General features: G+C 40.4%; 1 protein-coding gene across 1 annotated transcript in view; it reads right to left on the reverse strand.

Moving 5' to 3' along the window:
* The window catches only part of LOC309560918 (sodium- and chloride-dependent neutral and basic amino acid transporter B(0+)-like), a 55,553-nt gene extending 39,669 nt beyond the window's left edge, over positions 1 to 15,884 (reverse strand). Inside the window, exons 1-4 of the mRNA XM_082264608.1 lie at positions 15,698 to 15,884; positions 6,294 to 6,435; positions 3,378 to 3,509; positions 1,894 to 2,055 (exon numbers count right to left, since the gene is read on the reverse strand). Of these exons, the coding sequence (XP_082120734.1) occupies positions 1,894 to 2,055; positions 3,378 to 3,509; positions 6,294 to 6,435; positions 15,698 to 15,760 (499 nt within the window). The 5' untranslated portion in view covers positions 15,761 to 15,884. The remainder of the gene's footprint in view (positions 1 to 1,893; positions 2,056 to 3,377; positions 3,510 to 6,293; positions 6,436 to 15,697) is intronic.
* Between the last annotated feature and the right edge of the window lie 2,178 nt (positions 15,885 to 18,062).

Genomic DNA, 18,062 nt, shown 5'->3' on the forward strand with positions numbered 1-18,062 from the left:
TATTGCTCTCGCTCTGATGAATGTGGCGATACCTCACATGTGTGATTTGAACATCATTTACATTTGCAGGTGCGATTTACATATGCGTTTTCTTTGGTGCACGAGCACACGGGAATGGGGAATTTTTTTGTTTCCTATTTTTTTTACTTTATTTTTTATATTTTTCACTGTTCCTTTAAAATAAAAAAAAAATAAAAATCTGATCACTTTTAATGCTGTCACAAGGAATGTAAACATCCCTTGTGACAGTAATAGGCAGTGACAGGTACTCTTTATGGAGGGATCTGGGGTCTTAAGACCCCAAAACCCTCCTTTGCACTTAAAAGTATTCAAAATGGCAAAATCTGCATTTTTATATACTGTCACTTTTTTTAAATAAGCGCCATTGGCAGCCAAGTAAACCGGAAGTGACGTTGTGATGTCGCTTCCGGGTTACTTCATCGGTGACTCGATCTAAGCTGAATCCGGCTTCGTTCAGGACTCTGACCAGTGGATGCTAATCAAACGTGGTGGCTGGCCGCTTGGGTCTCCTGGTGGAATGGGAGACCCGGGAAGAGCAGCGGGAGAGGTCCCCTCCCGCTCCCTGTGATAACAGCCAATCGGCTGCTGAGCAACATCGGTTGGTATCACTAGAAAGCCAACTGCTGGCTCTAAACAATGGTACTGGGGTGATGCCTCAAGCTGCAGGCATCACCCCGGTACAACCACTTCTTCAAGCCCATGTACAGGTACGTTGATTTGCTGGAAGTGGTTAAAGTGCACAAAAGTGACACTTCATTCATGTCGCTGTACAGCAGCGCAATGTACAGTGACATGCATTCTTGTATAGTGTGCTGTGATAAAATGCAGAGCAGTGGGACATGGAAACAAGCTGAGGGAGATTAGGAGCAAGGAGAGCTGCAAGGAGGACATAACCAATAAGAGAGCATTCATACTGCTGGTGGGGGGGGGGGGGGGGGCATACCACCTAGGAGAGGAAAAGATGGTCAAAAATAATAGCAGAAAAAGGTGTAGTGTCTTTGAACTGAGTTGAGAAGTGATCAGGATACTGTCTTGTCTGTGTAACAGATCTCTAAGTAATTATTGTTACAAATACTCTGTTGCAACAAAGGCACTGTTTGTAAATGTAAGCACCTATTCACAATTAGGTAGCATTTGGTTTCTAATGGTGAACTGATACAGTGGTCTAAAAAAAAGTTGCATCCATAACAAATGTGTTTGCATAGCATAATTTTCCACTGTGCATTCTTTGCAAAATAAATAGTGATTTTAGCAGTGTGTTGGTGCAATGGATGGAAGTAAACATGTTAAGGAGGTATAACATCCGCTGACACTGAATATGGAGAAAGAGAAGAAAGAAGAAAGAAGAAAGAAGAAAGAAGAAAGAAAAGAAAAGAAAAGAAAAGAAAAGAAAAGAAAAGAAAAGAAAAGAAAAGAAAAGAAAAGAAAGAAAGAAAGAAAGAAAGAAAGAAAGAAAGAAAGAAAGAAAGAAAGAAAGAAAGAAAGAAAGAAAGAAAGAAAGAAAGAAAGAGGAGTTGAGAGGTGACTAAAGACTGAGTGAAAGAAAGGGGTGAGGAAACGCAAAAGAGAAGAAAAGAGATAAAGAGAATAGAAAAAAGTAATGATAAAGAAGCAGAGGAGAGGAATGAAAAGAAAGAGGGAATGGAAAGAAAGAGAGGGAATGAAAAAAGAGTGGAAATAGGGAAAGAAAGTAGGAAAAACATATATAAAAATGGAAAAGAATAATGGAATGGGGAATAATCAAACCTAATAAATAAAATATTAAAAAAAACATATTATATACAGTATATATATATATATATATATATATATATATATATATATATATATATATATACATGACTTATATGACTTATAAATAGTTTGATTTACCTTTGGGTACTTTGCTGCACTTGCTGTCAGACCAATCAAAGCACTCTGACCAAGGTAACACACTTGTAAATGAAGCAAACAAATAGTACAGGCTGTATGCAATGATGACATTGTAGTAAATGGTTACTAGAGTTGAAATGAGGACCATTGTAATTCCAACTCCTGTGATTGATGGGAAAAAGGAAAAGTTATAAAAAATAAGTAGTACATATTATTGTATAGGTGCAATTGCAATCCTAGTTTTATATATATTTATATACATATATCAATCAGTAAGTGCAATTCCTGTGCTACACTGCTATCATTTAGATGTCTTATCAGTTCTTTCTCTGGATTGCACAACACTACCCCTATGTTATAATGGAAAGGAGTGGGTGTCCTGCAGTGTGAACACACTGTTTGTTCTAAGATGACAACATTACTCTTCCATGGATACAGTACAGTCAGTGATCATTCTTACCATTGGACAGGAAATGTATTGCAGCCAGTACATCGAAGGTCTGTCAAGATGCAATAATAAACATCTCTGTTCTTGGGATTAGATACACTTTAATCATCTAGTGCCTTTGTGTATATGCTCTTAGTTACATCTTTGAGTAAAACAATTTCTAAACTATACCCTTGGACTACTACTACTACTACTACTACTACTAATAATAATATTATTAACAATAGACCTCTATGTCTAGTCGGAAGGATTATTGAAAAATAAAGTGGTATTAAAGCTTATTTTGTTTTTTTGCTTTTTTGCTAAGTAACAAACATGTTATACTTACCTGCTCGGTGCAGGGGTTTTGCACAGAGGAGCTTCAATTATCATCTTTTCAGGTCCCCACAAGCATTCCTGGTTCCTCCCCCTCAAGCAGTGCCCCCAGAGAAAGCCACTTGCCCTGGGGGCACCACTGCATGCTCGCTCCCGAGCCACTGCTCTATGCATCCATAAGACACATAAAGCCGTGGTTTGGCCCCGCTCTCTCCTCATTGGCTCACTGCCTGTTATTGACTGCAGTGGGAGCCAATGGACTCCCGCTGCTGTCTCAGCCAATGAGGAGGGAGAGTCCCGGGAGGCTATTGTGAACATTGCTGGATTGGAGGGAGCTCAGGTAAGGATTAGAGGGGCTGGAAGGGACTGCTGCTTACAGAAGGGGTTTTCACCTTTTTTACATTCATGCATTCTATGCATGAAGGTAAAAAAAAAAAACCTTTAGCCTTTAGAACCACTTTAAGCCCACTAACTGCTCTAGGTGGAAATGACAGCAGGGCAGTAGAACTTGCATACTACCAGACAGCAAACTTTAAAAAATCAATGAACAAACACCATCCCCGATGGAGCAGTTAGGGGCAAGTAAATAATGGTGTGAAATATACTTTCATAGAAACAGGGTTTTCGTACCTTCTATGTACAATGTGTATTTAGACATGTATTTAATTGTATTTTACATTTATCATGCAAATGGTCTAATGTTTCCATCAGTAGCACTCACCTTCAAAGATTGGAAGTATCCGCCACACAGCCACGGGTCCTAAACTAGCAAATTGACCAAGGGAACATTCCAGAAAGAAGAGCGGTAACCCAGCCAAAGCCAGCATGATGGTATATGGGATAAGAAAGGCACCTATGTAGGAATATTCAATATTAGAACAACATAAAATAAATTAAAAGTAAAAGTATTGCCATTTAGAAAAAAATATAGGGTATAATTACTGAGGGTAAACCTGTCCCTGCCACCCTGAGGTCAGTGTCCAATTTATGACTGTTTCTCCATCTAATTTATTAACTCTGTACCTATATTATATTATATTATATATGGTAAAGTGAAATTTCCTCCATTTACCAGTCTTATCTGTTGTTACACAATGTCCTTATTGTTAGTGCTCCAGAACAAATGATTTTGTGTAAACATTGTGGATGATGTGATTTTTTAATTGCTCAAGCATTTAACACTGCAAGCTCTGATGAAAGTGGTATGAACACAGTTTAGTATAATTATTGCTTTAATGTGTACTTAAAAAAAAAAGTGTAGAGTGGAATTTCTCTCTAGAAAGTCATGTAAATGTTTTAATATATTTCTGAAAAATGAAACTGAATTGCCTGGAAAAGAAATTGCCAGAAAAGATTGGATGTATATTTGCGCTCTGCCTAAGCTTAGATGTGCAGTATAATTTTTATGTTCTGTATTTATATACCCTTACATCAGTGCTTTGCAGAGTCATTTTTACCATCTTTATCAATCTCTGTACCAGTAGAAGTTACAAACTGAAGATCACCATAAAAAGACCAATGATTGTGTGATAAACTGCCTATGTTCGGCATGTCAGGCGCTGTCCTCTCTAGTTATCTAATGGCTCGTTTCCACTGAGCTTTCTGGTACGGTTCGGTTCGGTACGGTACGCTATTTATGCCGTTTCCATTATGAATGGTACCCTAATTCCGAACCGTACCGTACCACTTTTTTGGTACCCTTTCGTTGGGGTACCAAGCACATTAGTACCGTACCAACAGGGTGGAGCTACACTCTGCAGAACTTTGATTGGTTGACAGAGAATCGTCTATCACAGCTTTCCTGCTTCACCACGCCTATCATGAAAGGGTACTATTGGCAGTGGAAACACAATGTGTAACGTTCCGAACCGTACCGTACTGAACCGAACCGTACTGTACCACTAAGTGGAAACGAGGCATAATAGGCTTTTTGTAAAATATTCCAGACCAGTGTTTCTCAACCTTTTTTAAGTCAAGGCAAGATTTAAAATGATGAACAATCTCAAGGCACTCCATTCTAAAATCTAAACGAATAGTTTTACATAATGCAGCAGCATCCATATAAAGTACATACGTAAGACACCCAACATTAGAGATGATTTATTCTTCCATAATAAACACACCTTTCACTCTGACAGTGACTAGTATTCCAATGTTTCCCTTATCCCTCAGTTTCTCTCCCTCACTCAGCTTACCTAGTGTTGACAGAGGGGGGGCAGGGGAGGGGCGAACAAGGAAGCTGTACAGGTGCCCAACGTTCCTCCTTTTCAACCAATGATATCATTGGTAGTAAGGACGCTGAAGGCTGGAAGGTTGTAATGGTGCACAATGAAAACCTGTAGGCTGCATTCACACTTGAGCGTAGGGTTTTCGCACGTTTTTTTTACCGCAATTTTTACAGCGATTTTACCACGATTTTCAGGCGTTTTTTCAGGCGTTTTTGGAGGCAGGCATTGACATCTATCAAAAACGCTGGTAATCAGCCCAAAAAGAAGTTCATGTACTTTTTTCAGCTACAGGCGTTTTGCTTCAGGCGTTAAAACGCTCAGATGTGAACAGGGGCCATTTAAATGAATGGGGTTTTACTTGTTGGGTGTTTTGGAACGTTTTTTTTTTAGCGTTTTTGGAGCTGAAAAACGCTCAAAAACGCCCAGGTGTGAATGGAGCCTAAAAGGCAGACGTGGTCCTCCCGCTGTCTTGTATACAATTTTGGGGCAATTGCTAGGCATTTTTCCAAGTCATCCCTGAAAAAAAACATAAGGCACCCCAGGGTGCCCAAGCACACTGGTGGAAAAAGGCTGTTCTAGACACTTGGTATGTCATACTACTGTCTCACTGACAATAATCAGAAGATTTCACAAACGTGTAAAACAGTTGAGGTACTGGTAGGTACACAGGTTGTCATTTAGGGATGTTATCATTTGCTCCAAACGATCAGGGCAGGACATGATCAGTTTAATTTTCTTAGTGCAGCCATACAAGCATATACACTTGAGGATCATATTAACAAAAAGGCAGTCAATCAATTAGTATGTTCTTGGATTGTGGCAAGAAACAGGAGTGCCAAAAGAAACCCAAGTAAACACAGAGAGAACATATACAGTAGGTGATAGCATTTCTAAATGCAAACCTAGGGCCTTATTGCTCCCCCATACCCATGACAATCACATTGCTTCTCCCTATGACACCCACCCCGCCAAACCAAACCCTTTGTATTATAATGTAGACAATATTGCAGATATGGGGCATCATACCATGCGAAAACCCTTGCTCTCTTTGATTTTCAAGCATCTTTTAACACTTACTTGGGAGGCAAGCCTGGAAGGTAGCAGGAATGTTAGGGTATAGCACTGGAGCACTAGCCGACCGCTATATTCATATCACTTGACTGACAACACTGGAAGTTATTCGATTTTCAAAATGGAACTTAGAAAATTGACCTATTGTGAGGGTCATGAGACCCCAATCTATCTGTCCAGCCACACCTCTAAGCCCAAAGTATCATTTATTGCATGGACATTAGGGGACACAAGGTGATCAGCTAGGTCTGCTTTTAGGTAGTCTTAAACTAACCATACTAGTCAACAATAAAGTTAAGCAACAAATTCCCAGAAGACAACCACCTTTGGTGCATTACCTCCTCCATGTTGAAATGTAAGATATGGAAATCTCCAAACATTGCCCAGGCCAACAGCATATCCCACCATAGACAGGAGATATTCTGATTTACTAGACCAGTTTCCACGTTCTGTGTTCTCATCTGTGTTTTCAGTTGAATTCTTTTGAAAAAAAAAAATTGAAAAAAGCCATTAACATACTTGGCTACATTGGAAATGACTATGGCTACAAAGAGTAATCAATCATAATTTACATTTATAATAACCTTTATATAAAAAAAAATTGTAAGGTTTAAAGGCACTAAGGACTTTATTGGTACCGCCATAGACATAACAACTAAAGGTAGTTTATAGTTTAGAACCATCATATTTTATTACAGGATCTATAAAATCATTATCATATTAAACAAAGAGTTAAATCTAAAAATAGTAAAGGAAAATGACTCCTTCAAAACTGGAAGTTTTGCTCAAATGTATTACATAGCACCCCAATATAGCATGGGGTCTGTGATGGATGTTATCCAATGTTTCTCAACATGTTTCGTGGCGTTATTGTTTCATCAGTAGCGTTTGAAGGAGTAATTATCTGCACAAAATAGAATATAAATACTGTGTATTTATATATCGATAGAATTTATATTACCTTCATTGCCTGTGCAAAACTTGATGGAATTCTATGTACTTAGAATCACGGTCTTAGTGGATAACCTATATAACTATGGAGCTAGTGTTTTATGCAGTTTTAAGTGAATTACAGAGGTGAGCAATAATGTCTGCCCACAGGTTCTGGGGTAGCTATGTATTTGAACGATTATCTATATCCTTTTTTTCCTTACATTTGCATAGATCAGTTTAGTAGGTCACCTGAGTTGGGGATCCATTATTTTATCTTCATTCCATCTATGTTCACCGCCAGCCTAAAATATTCCAATACTTCAAAGCTGCTTGGTGCATATCCACAATATGTCTGTAATGGTTGTCTTAAGGTGTATGCAGTGTTTTAACACACTGTTACCTTCGTTGTACAGAGTCTTTAACCTCTTTCGTGTGCTCCTCTATACTGCTCATGTGATTTCTCTGCACGGCGCACGGAGAGATTTGTCTTTGATGTTGAATAAATCACTTTTGTACATATATATATATTTTTTTTTTTATTTTTTCTATTCGTATAGTTTATTATTTATGTTTTATTTTCTGCAGATTATTACTCCTTCAAACACTCCTGAGGAAGCGGTAACCCTGAGAAACATGTTGAAAAACACTGGATAACATTCATCACAGACCCCATGCTATATTGGAGTGTTATGTAATACTGTTGAGTAAAACTTCCAGTTTTGAAGGAATTATTTTCCTTTACTATTTTTAGATTTGATTCTTTGTTTAGTATGATGATGATTTTATAGATTTTGTAATAAAATCTGATGGTTTTAAACTATAAACTACATTCAGTTGTCATGTCTATGGGGGTACCATTAAAGTCCTTAGTGCCCCTAAATCTTACAATTTTCTATATATAGTATGTTGGAACATAGGTACTGTGACCTAAAAGATATTGTAGCACACTTGATCATATTAATCTTAAATCACACATTAATTTCACATTAATAATATAGTCTGATTGGCTAGTGTTTGTTATTTTAGTTTGATTAACAACTGAAACCGTAAAATAAAAAAAAACACATTTGGATGGATTCTCAGCTTGAAATGATCAATCTATCAATCTGGCAATTTTGGCATTTGCAGAATAATAGTCCTTGTGGGCTGGTAGGGCCTTTTTTCGATCTCTCGTTCCCACTTAAATGTTAGGCAAACAGTTCAATGTATTTCTAAACCCAAGAATAAAAGTATAATATATTCAGCTTGCCAGTCCTTGGATGTGGTGGCTGAATTTGTTTTTTTTTTTTTTTACAGACTGTTTCTCTTTATTTTTACCAGGTGATCCCCCCAGCAACACAATTTCTGTCTTAAGGTGACAATGCTCATATGCTGTTCAGTTTGGGGGGGGGGGGGTATCAGATTGTCACATCAGGACATAAAGTATGGTGGGAATACAGTTTGCCTCCCTCTCCCCATATTTCTATAAGATATAGGGGGGAATTCTGTAATTCACAGAATATAATAGTGCATGGCTTATAATTCTTGAAATCACTGCAGAGTAAACAGGAAGTTACAAGTTCACTGGCTTTCATGCAGGGACAACAGGTAGTCTTTTTTACCTATCAAAAAGATATAACAAAACTATTTCAATCTATAGCTAATAGATGAAAGGGGGGCATGCTAAAGTTCTCAAAGTGTGGGCTCCATAGTGGTCCTAAGCTCTTCCAACCTTGCACCCGACCAGCCTAGGCCTTTCTAATTAATCTCTCTCAACCCCAGCTTGGGGGAACTTCCCTCCCTTACTCTTCCTTTGCTCTTCTTCTATGCCCCTCCTTCTTCTACTATCCTCTCTCTCTTTTCCCTTGGCCCTTTGCCTGTCACTTTGTTCCTCGATCCCTCTTCTCGTTCCCTGCCTTAATTAAAATTTTAGTTTTTTTTGTTTTTTTTTTCTTTGCTTTTGTATTCAGTTTGGTTTTGTTTACCCCATTTTTGCTGGCGAGTTTTCTCCCTTTACCCACCACAGCCCCTCAGTCCTGAGGCTCAGGCACTATGCATTGACCCCTGACCTGGGTCTGAGGATCATTGACACCTATGGCAGTGATGGCAAACCTTGGCACCTCAGATGTTTTGGAACTACATTTCCCATGATGCTCCACTACACTGCAGAATGCATGAGCATCATGGGAAATATAGTTCCAAAACATCTGGGGTGCCAAGGTTCGCCATCACTGCCCTATGGCATATCTTTTTTTATGTTATCTCATGAAATTTTGCACAGTGTGTATAGTTAACCACTTGCCGACTGCTGCACGACTATATACGGTGGCGGTCAGCCCCTCCTGGGCAAAGTGACGTACCGTTACGTCACTTGCCCACGAGCCTCTAGGGGGCGAGTGCGCACTGCCGGAGGCGCGCTTCCGCCCCCGCTCGTTCCCTGACATCCCAGCGCGAGTGACCGGCGGCTCCGATGTCCGCCAGTCACTCACGATGTCCCGCTGGAGAGGGAGAAAGGCAGACGGCTGATGTAAACACAACCGTCTGTCATTCTCCCTGATGTAACTGCAGAGATCATACGATCCTGCTATGTAGGATCGTATGTCTCTGTGGTTACATCACAAGCCACGCTCCCCCACAGTTAGAATCATGCCCCTAAGGACACATTTAACCCCTTGATCACCAATAAAAGTTAACCCCTTCCCTGCCAGTGTAATTTTTACAGTAACAGCGCATATGTATAGCACTGATTACTGTAGTAATGTCACTGGTACCCCCAAAAGTGTCAAAAATGTCAGTCAAGGGTCCGAACTGTCCGCCGCAATGTTGCAGTCCCGCAAAAAAAATCGCAGATCGCTGCCATTACTAGTTTAAAAAAAAAAACAATAAAAATGACATAAATCTTTCCCGTAGTTAGTAAACGCAATAACTTTTGCGCAAACCAATCCAAAAACGCTTATTGCAATTTTTTTTACCAAAAATATGTAGCAAAAAACCAATAGGCTTAAAATTTAAAAAAAATTTGATTTTTACATTTTTGGGGGGGGGGGGGGGGGGGGGGAATTTCATATAAAAAAAATGTGAAAACTATTGTTATTTTTTTCAAAATTGTCGCTCTTTTTTTGTATATATCGCAAAAATTATAAATCGCACAGGTGATCAAATACCACCAAAAGAAATCTCTGTTTGTGGGGAAAAAAAGGACGTCAATTTAATTTGGGTACAGGGTCGCACGACTGCGCAATTGTCCGTTAAAGTCACGCAGTGCCGAATTGCAAAATTGGCCCTGGTCTTTGAGCACCCAAATCCTCCGGGGCTTAAGTGGTTAATATGCCCTGCGTGAGAATTTGGCATCTGTTCTCTCTTTCTTCATATTTCAATAAAAATGATTGTACCAAAAAAAAAAAGATGAAAAGGGAGCAAAAAAAGAAAAATTAATTGTTAGCGTTTACATATCGTTTAATGTATCTATAGCCAAAATTATATTTTAAAGCAGAGTTCCAGCCTTTTCACTCACCCGTCCCACGGTCCAGCGATGCGGCCGCCCGAACCCTTGATCCTCTTCCCTCTGGTTTCGGCGGTGCCGGCATCACTGGTGTGGGCACCCGGCTGTGACACTTTGTGGCTTTACAGCCGGGTACGCACTGCGCATGCGCGAGTTGCGCTGTGCGTCTTGATTGGCTGGCAATCTTCTGGGACCTCTGACATGTCCCAGAAGATTGCAGGGAGGGAGGGGGAGAGGAGAACTTCCGTTCAGGGCCCCGCGGTGCTCTGAGCAGAAGTGGGAGCGGGTACCTGTCAAAACTAGGTACCGCCCCCTTACTACCTAAAACGGAAGTTCAACTTTTGGGTGGAACTCCGCTTTAACTGCTGCCAGGGACCCAAACTCAGAGAGTTGCCTATGTTATCTGTCCTGAGAACAGCCTTTTCTCCAGACAAGAAGTGAAGGAAACTCCAACGACAATGCAGAAATAACATGTCTTTTTTAGGTTGGGTAGGGGGATTCTAGAACCTCTGTCAGCTTTTTAGTGTTGCTTGTTTTCCTATTGCAGTTTTTCTTCACTTTCCGCCTGGTAAAACATTGTCAACAGAATAGAGGGTGAAGAGAAATCTCTCTAAAGAAGCCCCACACATCAGTAAAACTTGACACGGGTCAACCCTTCCCCAAATTTTTCCAAAGCGAAAAAAAGAAGAAGCTTTGTCTTGACTTGATATGAACTGTAGCTTTACAGTGCAGAGTCCTCTTTAGTGGAGAGATAACTCTAATCTCCAGTTTGCTACTGTATTGTTTCCTATCTTTAGCAAATCCAAGAGCAAACACATGGAGAAGGAAAAAAATTACTTATTAACAAGTATGTAGGGATATTTGATTTCAGCCATTATTCCTTATCAAATCATGATGAGGAAATCAGTTTAAAGACCCAGTGAATGGGTGAATCGGCAAACTGCCAAATTTGAACCCTCTGAAACATAATGTATGTATGAGGAATTGTCTGAGAATAAAACCTGAATCATGATTGGCCAGATTCCTGAATTCTGGGATTCTGCATAGGTCAGACATATTTATCTACATGCAGATAAGGAGGGGCATCAAAACATGAATACTCAGTGGTTTCATTTTCATTACCCCTAATACCAAGGTAATACCAAAGAATATATCTCTACAGTCTTTTGCGATTTAGCGACTACATCCAACAAGAAGACTTTTATTTGCTTAAACAACCAAAACTAGAAAGGAGAAATTCCTGTTTGGTAAGTGTTCCAACCTTACTAAGTGTTAACCTGACTGAATGCTTAATGCAAAAACAGACTCCTTATTGGCAGAACTTCAATGCTTTGTATGCTTTGGATGTTTTGTTTCTTAAAGAGAAGCATCAGTCAGATGCGCCAAAATTAAAAGTCAGCAGATGCAAAAACTGTAGCTAGTGACTTTTAAAAAACAGACACCGGTCCCAGCATCCAGTGCCGTCCTTACCCGGACCAATTCTTCACCAGTCTATGGCTCCCTGGCACCGCCATCTTAACTGTGAGCAGCCAGCTGTGACTGTTGGCAGCCTCACAGCCGGCTGCCAAGTGCTGTGCTTTATAAATGTTCCTGCAGCCTTCTGGGATCTGTGACATGTTCCAGAAGGTTGCGGGTAGGAATGGGGGGGGGGGGGAATTAAGGAGAACTTGTACACGGATTTCCTAGGGAACCTAAGCAGAAGTGGGAGCAGGTACCTGTCAAAAGTAGGTACCCGCTCCCCCCCCCCCCAAAAAAAAAATATATAATCCAGATGTGGCAGAGGAGGAAGGGGTGAAGAGCATGACCTCCCCCTTTGGTTGAAGTTCCATTTTAAAGTAAATGTACTCTTACTGAATGACATTAAGTTTGCTAAATGATTGTGTATCATAAATGAATGACGTTTTTTTTTTTTTTTGTTTACATTTTTTGTTGCATCTCGGTGCTGCTAATCTCTTGCAATTTCTTTGCAGCCATTTCCTGTCTACATGCGCCTGTCTACATTTCTCATGTCTTTGTAATGTGTGTTGAAATGACCTTTTGTATTCTCTTTTGGAAGTCAGTGTGACAGAGTGACAACACAAGCTCATTTGGGGGGGGACTGGAACAGAGTGTTGTCACCATGTAGCAGGAAGTGCCTAAAAAGGATCTTTGTAGCAGGATGACTAGTTATTATTTCAATAAACAAGTGAAGGTCAAAAATATGAAATTTGACTTTTGAAATTACTTTAACATGCTAATGTTTATATATGAGTTTAGTGATTGGGTTTACATATTCTTTAAATCTGATAAAGTACAGTAAACCTGTTACAAAATATATAAAATACTGCTGTAGGTGGCATTCTTGTGGAAATGCTAGTTGCCTGGCTTTTTCTGACTTCACCGCTTAACTCACCACTTTCTGAGTCACTGTCCTGGACCATGCATGCAGCAAGAGAAGCTAATCAAAGTCAGGACTTCTGATCTGCATGCCTGTTCCAGGTTAGTGATTACTGAAGCAAAAGGATCATCATGATAACTGGTTCACTAGTATTTTCAGAAGGAGGTGAAAATGGCAGCTTACATATTTCTCTTATCACAGATTTGCAGAAAAGAGTTTCTAGGACAGCAAGAAAATGCAATATGTTCCTGGGAAAAGATACATACTCCCAGTGCTTTAAGTGGGCCGGTATGCACTGGTACTCAGTACCGCCACTTCCAAATATGGCTCTTGAGCATACCGCCACCTCTCTGTGCGCCTTAGCGTTCCAGTACGCTCGTTTTGGACATCTGCGCCCTCAATTCCCCCCCCCCAACAATATTTCCCACTCCAGAGCCAGACCAGTCACCACCAGTGAGTCCCCCTGCTCCGGAGTCCAAGCCCAGGCCAGGGGGGGGTGTTCTGTGGGGACCCTGATGTGGGGTGGAGGGGCGACAAAATTTATAGGTTATATTAGAGTACCGGCACCTCTTTTGGGCCACTTAAAACGCTGCATACTCCTAAAGAAAAGGCAGGTGTTTACCACAATACAACAAAGGATGCATAGAAAACCAATAACTTTCATTAAGTGCATTATAAAAAAAAATGGTGGCATATTTGGTTCCAGAAATGTACATTTTCATAAACCTGCATATCCTATTCTTTCTACCCTATTAAGAGCAGATGTTTTAGGGAAAGTCTCTGTCCTGAAATGTTCCACCCTCAACTGGTGCAACTAATGCTAACAAAATGTGTATTGATGTGAATAAAATGTCCTAAATTAAACACTATGCAGTTAAGGATTTTTTTTTTTTTTAAAGCAGAAATAAATAGCAAAACTAGTAACAGCAAAAAAAAAAAAAAAAAAAAAAAGATTTTTTCTGTAACTGTTCGTTCTCCTAACAATTGCCAAGATCAAACATTGCCACATCATTGACCTGAATCAACAGATGGTTAGTAAAAGACAGAAGAAGGAAAAAACCTTTCCTGGAGAGATTTTCCATGATGCTGGAAAATATATGAGACTGATGATGTTACTCTTGGAGGCAGTTGCAGCAGCTCTTTTACCCTCACATGGGTATTATTGAGGTGCTTGGATCAGTCCCATCACATGGTGTACATTTTGATAGTGAAGAACCAAACTTAGGCTAAGTTCACATGTAGGCGTTTTTGGGGTGTTTTTCTAGAATCAGCTCAAAAAAGACCCAACGAGACAAATCCTATTCATTTCAATGGCACCTGTTCACATCTGAGCATTTTGACGTTTTAAGCAAAACGTCCAATGCTCCAAAAAGTACATGGGTTTCTTTTTGGTCAGATTACAGGCGTTTTTATTTTTTTCCATTGGTCACTAGTCAACCTAAAAATGCCTGCACAAAAAACGCCTAAAAAAACGCTTGTAAAACGCCTGAAAAAACGCCCATAAAAACGCCTGTAAATAGCAACGCCAAGATGTGAACGTAGCCTAAAGCTTAGAAAAATGGATATTAATCGCGCTAGGCTCCTAAAAACGAGCAGCAACTTAAAGTGTGACAAACACAAAATAGAAATAATAAAAATAGAAATAATAAAAAGTAAGTCGCGCTATAAGCCGAACGTAGCCTAAAGCTTAGCTGCAGTTGACCTACACCAAGTTCAACATCTAATTTTCATGTTACTAGGATTATTCAGTAAACTAGAACAAAGAGGTATGATGCACAAATATGGGTAGCCGATTGTAGTAATACAGTGGGGTCAATTTAGTTCAATGATGAGGAAACACCGCTCAAGTGTGGCAAGTCTAGTGTTGCTTCCAAAGCAGGAGGTGCCCGCCCGGTTCGCCTCTGAGATCAACACGTAAAAATGGATGAATGACTGCACACTTAGGAAGGATACCAAAATCAACAAATAAATTATATACAGCATAGTGAGCACCAGAAGATAAAAATGTGAATGCGTTCCACACAGATAACAGCGTTTAATCATAACATCTATAAAGATTTTGGCATCCTTCCGGAGTGTGCAGCCATTCATTCATTTTTCACAATGCGGTTGATTTACTAAAACTGTAGAGTGCAAAATCTGGCGCAGCTGTGCATGGAAACAAATCAGCTTTTTACTTCAGCTTGTTGAATTAGGCTTTGACAAAAAAAAAAAAAAAAAAACTGGCACTTGACTGGATTCTATGCAGAGCTCTGCACTCCCTAATTTTAGTAAGGCTCCATTCACACTAAGGCGACTTGTCAGCCTGACAAGTCGCGGTTCGTCGCAGTCCATTGACTGCTACAGGACCCGTTCTAATAGGAGCAACACAAGTCTCTCCGACTTAGAAAAAGGGTCCTGTACTACTTCGGGGCGACCTGGGAGCGACTTGCATAGACATTCATTATATGAGTCCGTGCAAGTCGCGCCGAAGTCGCGGTGCACGGGACTTCACAAGTCGCCCCCGAAGTAGTACAGAGTCGTGCAGCGGCAGTGTGAATGCGGGTTAATCCCCCTCATAGTTACTACAAGTAAAGTTCTGCTAGGTTACTTTACATTTTAATATACATTCTTCTCCTTTGGATTGATACCTACATTCTACATTCTCGCTAAATAAAATAAATCTATCTCTGTTCTTATTCAGTTTGTATAATAATTACCCATGGCTCATCATATACAGCACCTACTATATAATAGAACAGTGATGATAAAATAAATCCCTGCAAGTCATAAATGCACTGCCTTTGATGCAAGGAGAAGAGCTTGGAATTCCGTGTTAGTTCATTATTTGTATTCTACACTTCTTGTTCTCATTTGGCTGAATTGCTAAGTAAAGGGAAAACATCCAGCTGGCTACCTTCCTAGACACTTGACACTTTTTCATTCATACATGATCCCTCTGGTCCACTCACCGTCAGGTCCTTGCTGTCTTTCTTGTTGCAGCACTTGAGGAAATTAGGTAGGGAGAAACCCATTCTTGATAGTAGACCTTAACAGTGGCTGTATTATATCCTTGTCCCTTTTAAGTAATTGTGTCTGTCCTTTGTAGCTCAAGCACTCACTGGCCCAGCCTCCTGTATAGTTCTGTCCTCAGGTAAGACAGAGCTTCTTTATGTAGACAAATCTACGCCTCCCATCATTGCTTCAATTACAGTAATGATGACTTTCACAAGTAGGCTGGACAAATTATCTTGCAACATCCCATGAAAATTACCCATAGTAAAACAATGACATTTTGGGAGTTTCAACATGATAGTGATTGACTCAAGTTTAACTTAGTATCAGGCTGGAAATGTAATCAAGCTTGTGTCAACATGCCGTTTGTCTTTGCATAATTGTGGTACAGGTGTCTACCACAGGTTCCTTTCAATGGAAACTAGTCTCGTTAGACAATTTTAAGATATTGACGTAAATGTTATCAGACAGAAATAATCCTATCAATGTGTTTATTTTTTAGAGCCCTTGTTTCTGGTAACGTTTGTGAATATAATAATGTATGTACACAATGGCAACCGTATCTGATGTTTGCACAAGCAGGCTCGGGTTCTGGTTTAGAAGAATCGTACAATGACTTTGTTGCAGCATACATTTTGACACAACTATACACAATAGACTCTCCATGTTAACGGTTGTATTTACTCCCAAGCAGAGTGATTTTCAGGCATTTTTGGGCAATGTTTTGGAGTGTTTTAACCATTTTACCACCGGAGGTTTTTGCTGTCTTACGTCCAGGCCACTTGTTGCGATTCGGCACTGTGCGACTTTAACTGACAATTGCGCGGTCGTGCGACGCCGTACCCAAACAAAATTTACGTCCTTTTTTTCCCACAAACAGAGCTTTCTTTTGGTGGTATTTGATCACCTGTGCGATTTTTACTTTTTGCGCTATAAACAAAAAAATAGAGTAAATTTTGAAAAAATAACAATATTTTTCAAATTTTTTTATATGAAATCCCCCCCCAAAAAAATGTAAAAATCAAAATTTTTTAAAACTTTTGGCCAATTTGTTTTCTGCTACCTATGTTTGGTAAAAAAAATCACAATAAGCGTATTTTGATTGGTTTGCGCAAAAGTTATTGCGTTTACTAACTAAGGGAAAGATTTCTGTCATTTTTGGTGTTTTTTTTTTAACGAGTAATGGCGGCGATCTGCGATTTTTTTTGCGGGACTGCGACATTGCAGCGGACAGATCGGACCCTTGGCTGACATTTTTGACACTTTTGGGGGTACCAGTGACATTTCTACAGTAATCAGTGCTATAAATATGCACTGTTACTGTAAAAATGACACTGGCAGGGAAGGGGTTAATTTTATTAGAGAGGGAGGGGTTAATGTATGCCTGGTGCTTACTAACGTGTGTGGGGGGAGGTGACTGAGTGACACAGGGACAGATCGCATGTTCAGCTATGCTGAACCCTGCAATCTGTCACTGTCTGTCACTTAGGAGATCCGCCCGCTTTGTTTACACAAGCGGGCGGATCTCCGAACTCGATTCCCCGACGATCGGGGAAGAGCGGCGGCGATCACCGCCACTCCTCTCCTGGCCCGACTCCCGCTGCGAATTAATACAGCGGGAGCGAGCCTCCGGCGGCACGCGAGCGCCGCCCACAAGGGGAGGAGTCCAGCGATGTAGGTCTACGTCGCTGGACGATAACTAACCACTTTGCCGCAGTAGAGCTCGAGTGAGCGGTCGGCAAGTGGTTAAGCATATTGGTGAGCATATACAAGCGTTTTAGAAGCTTATATCAAAAGCGTTTCACGTGTGTATTCACGCTTCAGGCATTTTATTTTTTTTTTCGCCAATGGAAATCACTATGGAGAAGAAACCAGTTCTTTTTGGCCAAAAAAAAAAAATGTCTGAAATATGCCTGCAAAATCCCTGCATTTACAAGTATTTCCATTGAAGTTTTTGTTTTGGGGCCAGGAATGTCCAATATTGCCTCAAATGTAGCTCTTGAAGCTATTGGGCTGTCAGGCATCAAGCTACACAGTGGCACACTGGCATTTTTTGGCCCAGGGGGCAAGAACAAAACAGAGGCCCATGGTGCAGCGACTTGGCCCCCCTCCCACTTTCCCTTTCACCCCTCCCACTCTCCCAATCCTCCTCCTGACCCCCATTCCAAGCTGAAGCCCTTCTCCAGATACTTACCGGCTAAATCCGGGTTTCCGACCTGCCCAGCAGGGGGAGGTTGGGGGGAGCTGGAACAGCTTGGTTGGGGCTGGCCAGGGCAGAAGAGTCTCCAGTGGGGCATGGAACTGACCTCTGCTTAGATACAG

The sequence above is a fragment of the Pelophylax lessonae genome (genome assembly GCF_965119305.1).
Source record: "Pelophylax lessonae genome assembly, chromosome: 7".
Lineage (NCBI taxonomy): Eukaryota > Metazoa > Chordata > Amphibia > Anura > Ranidae > Pelophylax > Pelophylax lessonae.